We start from the raw sequence: 9,891 nt of genomic DNA, 5'->3' as shown, positions 1-9,891 counted from the left end.
ACTGTATAACGCGGAATTTTGTCTTATTTGTCTTATTTTTGATGAATAAATAAAAAACAGCTCAGTACAGATATATAGACTGCGTCTAAACTGCAGAAACTGCAGAAAGATTTATTTAAATACGGATCCTCATGTTCTGCATGTTTATTAGATTACCAGAAAATACAGCACAGAATTTGTGAAAAAATATTATTCATTATTATTATTTATTTATTTTAGATGTTTACATTTGGAAAAGCTGTGCTTCCTGCATAAACCTACCCCTGTTGGTTTGGCAGTAGCTTGCTTGCCCTACAGTTACCTTGTTTCATTTCTTAATTCAAGTTATATATATATTGTTCTATTTGTGTTTTTTAAGTTATGTATAATATGTGAAGTGAAGTTTACTGTTAAGTGCACTGATGTCAGACTCATTATGAATAATAAAGTTTATTGTTAAATTGTTAAATACCCTGCCTCCACTACATAGGCCTGTGTTTGTCACATCATTATAAGTGTTTGATCACCATAACAATGAGTTATCATGGCAAAAAATGTGTTTGTTTATATATTATGTTTATGTAGGCTATATACTGTATTCTATATACAGTACCAGTCAAATTTTCCTACCTAATTTTTCCTCCTACAGCCAAAGTATCTTTTCTGTGCTATTATGTTGTGTCTTAAAGGGACAGTTCACCATAAAATCAAAATTGTCATCATTGACCCATTTCATTCCAAACCTGTATGTACTTTCTTCTGTGCAACATAAAAGATGATTTGTTTTTTTGGTTCCCAGCATTCTTTAAAGCATCATCTTTTCTGTTCTGCTAAAGAAAGTAAGTCATATAGGTTTCAAATGACATAATGGTGAGTATGTGTTGACAGAATCTGTTCATTTTTGAGTAAACTATCCCTTTAAGCAAGCACAACATACGTATGTCCATCCATAAGATGGTCATAAGGTGACTCTTCCACATGATAAAACCATTATGTCCTGTACAAAGATTCGGTTTAAATCTTTGAAACCAATGATGTTCCTAAAAGCATCTATTTAAAAAAACATTATTAACCTTGAGAGACTGAAAGTGTGTGTGTATGTGGGGATCGTCCCTTGTGTCCTTCTGTCATTTAAGAGATGTAATCGACTTTGTCTTTTATAAGCATCCTGTCTCTGTACGTAATGTCTCTCTCTGTCTCCTGCAGTTTTGGACATGGCGCGTCACGTGCCCCTGTATCGTGCTCTGTTGGAGCTGCTGAGGGCCATCTCCACCTGCACCAGCCTGGTTCCTCTGCTCTTGCCGCTATCAGGAGACGCTGCAGAGGAAGAAGAGGATGAAGAACACACTGAGTGTCAGACGTCTGTTGGCATGTTACTGGCCAAGATGAAGACATGTGTGGACACCTACACCAACCGCCTCAGGTGAGCTCTTCCTCTTAGATACACACATACACACACACACATTCAGTCCAACGGTTGGTCACACAAATGGACAGAGGACAGACAGAGTGACTGCTGATGGATGGAAGCCCGCCCTGTGACACTCACTCTCTGACCTGCGTGGAAAAACCTTATACCCACAAGATGTAACCTGATGCTATAGACACAAGTCAAAACCAGTGTTTCAGCAGAGGAGTAACACACAGTGATAAATGACTGCTAGATCAGTCAGTGCTCCTCACCTGCCCTCGAAAAGCCTCTAATCCCCAGTGGCCTTCAGACTGTCCTGAGCTTTTGCCGTTCCATTCTTGTCCATAATTCAACTTTGGCCTTTTCGTTTTTGCCACAATTTTTGCTGGACCCACCACAAAAAATAAATGATGAATTTGATTTTTAGCAATGTATTGGTTATCAGAAATAATATTTTTTCCTTTTTCTTTCTTTTTTTTTGTTAGGTTTTTAATTTACAAATGTATTTATTTATTTTATTTCTATAATTTGTTTATTATTATTATTTTATTTTTATTTAAATTTCTTGTATTAATATTATAACTTAAAAAATGATAAAAGTATTTGAGTTATTAATTTAAATAAAAAAATTAATATTCTTTAATTTTTTATAAATTGATAAATTAATTTTCTTTTTTAAGATTATTTAGCTTTAATGTGTTTTACGTCACAATATAAGGCTTCGATATAAGCCTAAGGATTTTTTTTTTACCTTTTTTATCATCCTCCAGGTAAAGATTGTGAGTCTGCTTGCTTCAAGTAATAACACAGGTGGATATGTAGAGTAGTGAGAGACTGTGATTTGTTATCAGCTGTCTGTATTTAATAATGGCTTCGTCTTCATGGCTAGCGAGATGTTATTGGCGTTGGCCTGTTAGTCACAGGGCGAAGCCACGAGCTTGGCTCTGTCCAAGTGTCCTTTGAATGACGGGGCCGTCTTAATTATGTGTCACCTACAGGTAAAGGACATTTCTGACATGTCCCCTTTCTCATCTGTCTATCTCTTTCATTTTCTCTCCTCCTGCTTAATGAAAGATGCATGTTGTGAGGGTGTGTGCTTAGCCACAAGACAGCTGGACGTTTTTTTTTAATGGTTTACTTTGGGACAAGTCACAATCTGCTGCTCATTTGATGCATTCAGTGTGTACTAGCACCTCTCAGGATGAGAGCGTGTGTGTTTGTTTCTGGGTTGGGACATGAGAGGCTGAGAAGTTCTTGAGGACATGCACTTGTTTTTTTTTCTCTGTCATTGTTGTGGTCATTAAAAAATGAAACATTTCACGTTCACATGCATGCAAACACAAATAAAGACTCCTAATTAATTTGTTAGTGTCTACAGAAATGTGATTTCTGATGATCCTTTGTCCACCTTAGGTCAAAGAAAGACAAAAGTAAAGGGGTGATGAAGACAGAGACATCTGATCCTGAGCCAGAAGGCCTCACCCTGCTAGTTCCTGACATCCAGAAGACTGCAGAGATTGTTTATGCTGCCACCACCAACCTACGACAGGCCAACCACGGTGAGAACATCCACCTCAATAATCTGCTGTTTATTAAATAATAATGGAGTGGTTACATTTTTAGTAACTTTGATTTAAATGCTTAACAAATAATGAATTTAGAATTTGGACACATTAACTAATTTTTCAGTATTAAAGGGATAGTTCACCCAAAAATGAAAATTTGATGTTTATCACGGCTTTGAGAGTCAAAAAAACATACACAAACAAAACCAAATTAAACCCTGCGGCTCTTGACGATACATTGATGTGTAAAGACACGAAACGATCAGTCTGTGCAAGAAACTGAACAGTATTTATATAGTTTTTTACCTCTGATTTAAAAATCTTCGTTTGTGTTCTACTGAAGAAACAAAATCACCTACATCTTGGATGCCCTGGGGGTAAGCAGATAAACATCCAATTTTCATTTTTGGGTGAACTATCCCTTTAAGTTTTAGAGTAATAACAATAAAGTCATCAATACACAAATGGAAATTATGTAGCGACAAATCAAAACCATCTGATAATTTAGCTTCTTTATCATAGTCGACCTTTGTCTATATTCTAGCTTTATGTTCATTCTCAACCAACTTCATCAAAAGTTTCCTTTTCAACATTCATAATAAGCAATTTTTCTTGAGCACCAAATCAGCATGTTAGCATGATTTCAGCCTTTTCATCACTGGAATAAATTAGATTTTAAAATATTAAAAAAAATAGAACACAGTTATTTTTATTTGTAATAATATTTCTTAATATTATTTTTACAGTATTTTTGATCAAATAAACGCTGCCTTGGAGAAACATTTAAAAATCGTACTGACCCCAAACTTTTGACCGGTAGTGCATGTGTTTACAAAACTAATTTAAAATGCAAAAGCTTTTGCGTGTATGCGCCAGCGTTTTTAATCATGAATCAAGTCAAGTGTGTCCAAACTTTTGACTTATGTACATTTAACTAATATTTTCATAATGTTTATAGATATTAAAATAATCATACCCATGAAATTTTCTGCGCCATTTGAAGCACATTTCACACTAAAACCCCTAAAAGCTCTTAATGCTCTGTCTCTGTAGGGCATTATTTCTTAGGTGCTTGAGACTTGAAACAGAGCAGAAGCAAAAGCACGACAGTGCTGGATGTATAGTGGTCAGTCAGGAGAGGGGGGGGTGTGTATTTCACATGCTGAAGACACACTCCCTGCTTGTCTGAGGGCCTCGAGGGACATGGAGTGACTGTTTGCTCTGACAAAATAAGCCAAAGAGAAACGGCTCTTCAGCACAGAGCCGCACCAGAGCCGGCAGGCTCTCTAAAGCCTGATCGTTTTCTCCAAGGAGTTTTAAATGGAGAGTCAGCTTTACTGGGCAGTTTGGTTTGTCAGGCTAGACTTGATCTATGTCATGCTAATTCTTGAAGATCTTATATTTGAACCAGTGGCCCTTAGTCATAGCCAGGGTGTATTTTCAGACAGGGATATTGTGTGATCAATGTTTAGTCCCTCTATGCTGACCACAGAAAAACCAATGTGACCATGGCAATTCCTAATCCTGGGATTCAAAGCTCTTGAGATAAGTCACATCTGTTTATTAACATGTACAAACTATGTCCCGCTGAGGTCTTTTAGAGCAGTGTTTCTCAACCAGGTGTCCGTGGACCCCTAGTGGTCCTTGACATAAGGCCAGGGGGTCCGTAAGCTGTTCCCTCACCACAGTGCAACACCCCTTTCAAACAGTGTCGCGTTCCGAACGTTGTTTAAGTGACATATACCGGTATTGCAGTATTTTCAAAATTCATATAACAAAAATAAAAACCGGTATTCGGTATGAACCGGTATACCGCCCAGCACTACTTGACTGCATTTGGTCCTCACAAAGACACAAATGATTCGAGTCAATTTTGTTCTGGGGGTCCTTGAGGATGGTTCTGAATTGGACTGGGGTCCGGTACGCCAAAAGGTTGAGATTCACTGCTCTAGAGCAAAGCTAAGGGGAATTTAGACCTTTGAGCATTAGCATGAACCCTTGTGGTCATGAGAAGGTAAGGTTTGGAAATAGCAGGAATTTCCAGGGTTATGTCGGAGAACCACGTCAGCACATGCACATATAATAACCATCACCCTCCCTTGGGTATCTTATGCTCTCATTCTCTCCATGATGAGTGAATGAAAGGGGCGGTAAATATGGTGAGGCGGATCAATGCCGCTGTCACTATCCATAAGTAAAATCCATATGATAAGAGCAGTAAGACATTACACTTACCACCCCATTTAACTGCTTAATTAGTACTCGGTCTGTTTTTTTAAAAAAAAGTGCCAGAGGCAGCGCAGTCAGGATGTCTGATTGGTCGAAAGTGGTGTCCTGTAGTTCAATATTGATACTGGCATCAATATCGTGTGCTAATGTGATGAGGAGAGAGTAAATGGAGCTATCAGTGTCAGTGGGATTTTATGTGGCTCGTATCCAAAGCGTAGCCGTTATCAGCCCTGTTAAGCACAAAGGTAATTTGATTGGCTGTCATGGTGCATGTGTGTGCAGGGAGGGACATGTGTCTGCACACTGCAGAATGGGCGGAAATGCCATAAAGCTCCTAAATATAGGGAGTTTAATTGTGTTGTAGCTCTAACGGCCTCCATCTGCAGGTCTAATTTGTCTCGCCGGAGTGGTGACGGTCTGCTGCTGTCGTTGTCATTAGTCTGACGCTCTCTCGATAACAATCTGAATTGAGAGAACAGAAATGCAGCTACTCATTTGAGTAACAACATGACTTTTTGTGCTTCGTCTCATTTATCAAAGTAACAAATTTGCAGTCAAACACATCTCAATGCGAGACTTTCATTATTTTAATGCATTTGCGACTGAAAACTACTGCGTGCGACAATGAAATTTTTTTTAGGAGCACCAGTGCGACTGACCCGATCATCATCATACTTGTGATATAATTTTTTTAAGAATTTGACAGAAGATGACATACTTTTAATAAAGTTAGAGGAGTCAAATATCACCTCGTAATGGGAAGGCTACTTTTTGATAAAATTTTGGATTATTGATTAGAAGGTGCTCCTAAAATTTTGAACGTGCTCCTAAATTTTTTAAGTTAGGAGCACAAGTGCTCCTAAAAAGAAAAGTAAGCGTAGAGCCCTGACACACTGTCTTCTGCTTTTTTTTAGAGAGGAAGTTGGCTGAAAGCTCTAAGAAGGCAGCAGCAAGGCCCAAACCGCTGTCCATCTTGCGCTCAATGGAGGAGAAATATACAGCAGCCATGAAGAAACTACAGTTTGGTGAGTCCTGAACTACATGTCTCTGCTAGTGCTTGACCCATTTAAGCTTTTACTGGATGAAAAGAGAGTATGTAATATCATTTCATAATTAAAATGATATTTTACACTCAAGTTCAATGATTTGAAACATTTTATTGAACCTTTTAAATAATATTTTTCACAAAATTGTGAATATTTTAGCAATGCACAATACATTGGTTATCGAAAAATATTAGACTTTTTTTTTTTTTTTTTTCATTTATTAGATCGCATATGACTTTGCCATGATCTAACACTCACTTAAATGATTCTTTAAAAGGATAATAATTTAGCAACACTGTGAATAATAGTTAACAGTGTTGTATTTTTATATTAGCCATTTGTTGTTTTTTGGCCATAACATAATAATCGACTTAATTATCGTTGGCCAGAATTATCTAATTATCAGCTAGAATTTTAGTATTGGTTGCTTCAATATTTCAGAATATGTCCACATGTTTTTAGTATGTTTATGGTTATTTGATGTTGGTTAATGGTCACATGACATAAATAAAATATTCTAGAATAAAATCTAAAATAAAATCTTTTTAGTAAGTGTTTTCAGTTATTATTTGTTTTAAAATGTTTTCAGTTATTATTTGTTTTAAAATGTTTTCATTAACTCATGAACCCCAGGGGATTGGAAACCCTGGTCTAAACCTATTCTTCCATATTTTCTGCTTTTGTGCCACATACATAATCGAATGAATGGATAGAAGTTGCTGTTTTTCCTTTCAGCTGCTTTTCTTTTCTTTAAGTGTGCCAAATATTTGGAGAAACACAATGCATATGAACTGAAATTGGGAGAATTGTGTTATATTGCTGGAAGAATAGCTTTTCTGGTTGTCATTTCTCATCTGTCTTTGCTCTGATTGATGGCAAGAGTTTTGTTCTGCCAAAAATGATTTAGCCCGACCTCAGACAAATGAGGTAATCTCAGCTGACGTGACTGTAAACAGGTTTGCAGAGGTCCACACAGAACAGATCCTTCAGAATACACAGTATGGCTTTTTCTGAAGGAAATATGATGAAATGTTTATTTTTAAGTGAATCTGATGTTTTTTCAGGCTGATTGTATTTCATTGTGACTGCTGATAACTAACTGTCTGTGTGTCTTCTCCTCCACAGACACGTTTGAGATGGTGTGTGAGGATGAGGACTCTAAGCTGGTGTTTAAGGTGAACTACCATTACCTGTCTCAGGTGAAGAACGCCAGCGACGCCAACAGTGCCGCTCGTGCTCGACGATTAGCACAGGAGGCCGTCACGCTCTCCACCTCCCTCCCTCTCTCCTCATCCTCCAGCGTGTTCGTTCGCTGCGATGAAGAGCGTCTCGACATCATGAAGGTATGATTTGATACCTCTGACCCCTCAACTGAAACTCTTATATTTATAACAGCTTGTTGATTATTAGTAAAGCAGAGACTGATTTAAGCCACATAAGCATCTTAAATTGGGATAAGAACACAAATTTTGGATCAAAATATATCTCTCTGGTGTTCATATAGACAGGTAAGATTGAATCCAGAAGCATTCATGCAATGAACTACATTATTAGATAAGTCTAGTTTGTAAACAAATCTTGCTTTTAAACCGATTCTTTCTGAAGATTTATTTAAACTGATTCACAGAGCATTTGTAAACCACTAAAACTCTGGAGTGGAATTATGACAGAAATAATGCAAAATGTGGATGGATGAGCATGATTAATTACATTAGGTTAATATATATATATATATATATATACAGTGCCTTGCGAATGTATTCACACCCCTTCTTTTTTTCACATTTTATTTTGTTGCTGCCTTATGTTAAACTGCTTTAAATTAGTTTTTTTCCACAACACTCCATACACCATAATTGTCACGCAAATAAACAGGTTTGCAATCTTTGCAAATTTATTAAAAATAAAAAACTAAAATGATTCCATTGCATAAGTATTCATACCCTTATCTGGGACAGTTGAAATTTAGCTCGGGAGCATTGATTTTGCTTGTAGATATTACTACACTTCAAGTGAAGTTAACCTGTGGCAAATTCACTGACAGAGCTTGAGAGGTGAACAGGTGAGGTGAAGAATGGCAGATAATTGCCAAATGCTGATGTGCAAAGCTTGTCGCATCAAACAAAAAAAGACTTGAGGTGCTTCAGCTAAATATTTAGTTAATATTATAGTTAATTATAATAGTTAATTTAGTTAATACTTATGCAATGTACTTATTTCAGTTTTTTATTTTTAATTCATTTACGAAGTTGTGACAATTCTGTTTTTGCTTTGTCAGTATGATGTATGGAGTGTAGATTGATGTGGAAAAAAAGTAATTTAAAGAAGTTTATCATAAGGCAGCAACATAACAAATTGTAAAAGAAATGAAGGGGTATGAATACTTTCGCAAGGCACTGTATATATATATATATATATATATAAAATATTTTTGTACTTGAGTGGCAATTCAAACAAGTTAAATGTATTTATTTATTACTTTTTTATAATTTATAACAAATTAAAGAATCAAATCATGTGAATTGACTAATTAAATGAATCAGTCAATAAGAATCGGATATCTCAGTGCTGAATATGAGAACAACCCATGACTGTCCCAAGCCTTGCTGTTTACTGTGGGTCAACATTAATCTTTCGATCTCTGCTGCTTGACAAAACAACCGCAGAGAATCCCAAGAGTCGCTTGCTTGTCTTGCTGTCCTGTGGTCTCTAACACACACATGAGTGCACAAACTCTTCCTAATGACATTTGAGATGTGCTTTTGACCCGGGCTCCTCTCTGAGTGTGTAAATGTCAGTGTGTCTGGCTTGAGCTTTATGTCCCAGGCAGGCCAGACCACAGGCGGAGCCCCAGACAAGACTGGTCACTCACTGCTCTGTCTGCTTACACTGACCCTTAACAGGCCTTTTTATCTTCTTCCACGCTTCATACAATCTTAATGGACATTAATAGTAAACTGAGCTTTCCGGATTTAACCTACACCGAGTGTGTGAGCACAGCTTTGTGTGTGTGTTTAGTGTTGCGTTTGAATGGTCTTGTCAAAACAGTCTTAACGCCTAAATGCAGCTCTACTGCCTGCAGTGGAGAGTGATTCACTGGATGGCATGACAGTCCTCCGATCTTCCTTTCTCTCACTCCTTCTGTGGGAAGCGGGATACATCACTTTGCGTGTGTCAGTGCAACTTCCCCTATAGACCTGGTTTAGACATGCCAATCATTCCAGTGCTGTTCAACACAATGTTTTTTATTTTAATGTTTGTCGTCTTTGAATGAATGTAGGGTCGCTGTCTTTTAATGGTTGTTTTCTTGGTTTTTGTTTTAGGTGTTGATAACAGGGCCTGCAGACACACCATATGCCAATGGCTGTTTCGAATTTGACGTCTATCTCTGCTCCTCTCTCTCCTCAAACTCGTGCTCATGTACTGCTGCCAGCAGTTCATAGAAATGTCTCCATTGATTAGTGCTACAGTTAGCGTCCAGCTGATCAATAAATGGAAATCAGGAACAGGGACACAGTAGTGCTGTGGTCAGTGAGAGCCGCTGTGTTCTTCACCTCTTCCACTTGATCCATGTGTCATTCCTCCTAGGCTTTCTAAAACATGTGTGTGTGTGTTTTAGGTGCTGGTGTCAATCCAGTCTCTGATTCTGGTGGCTGAGCCA

At 37.5% G+C, this 9,891-nt stretch overlaps 1 protein-coding gene across 1 annotated transcript in view; it reads left to right on the top strand.

Annotated features, from left to right (window-relative positions):
• LOC107755968 (baculoviral IAP repeat-containing protein 6-like) overlaps positions 1 to 9,891 on the top strand; it is a 110,430-nt gene that overhangs the window by 95,926 nt on the left and 4,613 nt on the right. The window contains exons 63-67 of the mRNA XM_016572932.1: positions 1,186 to 1,402; positions 2,804 to 2,949; positions 6,099 to 6,209; positions 7,356 to 7,573; positions 9,554 to 9,650. Of these exons, the coding sequence (XP_016428418.1) occupies positions 1,186 to 1,402; positions 2,804 to 2,949; positions 6,099 to 6,209; positions 7,356 to 7,573; positions 9,554 to 9,650 (789 nt within the window). The remainder of the gene's footprint in view (positions 1 to 1,185; positions 1,403 to 2,803; positions 2,950 to 6,098; positions 6,210 to 7,355; positions 7,574 to 9,553; positions 9,651 to 9,891) is intronic.

This window comes from Sinocyclocheilus rhinocerous, unplaced genomic scaffold (assembly GCF_001515625.1).
Source record: "Sinocyclocheilus rhinocerous isolate Xijiao unplaced genomic scaffold, SAMN03320098_v1.1 scaffold1764, whole genome shotgun sequence".
Classification (NCBI taxonomy): Eukaryota; Metazoa; Chordata; class Actinopteri; order Cypriniformes; family Cyprinidae; genus Sinocyclocheilus; species Sinocyclocheilus rhinocerous.
This window is presented reverse-complemented; position numbering and strand designations above follow the sequence as displayed.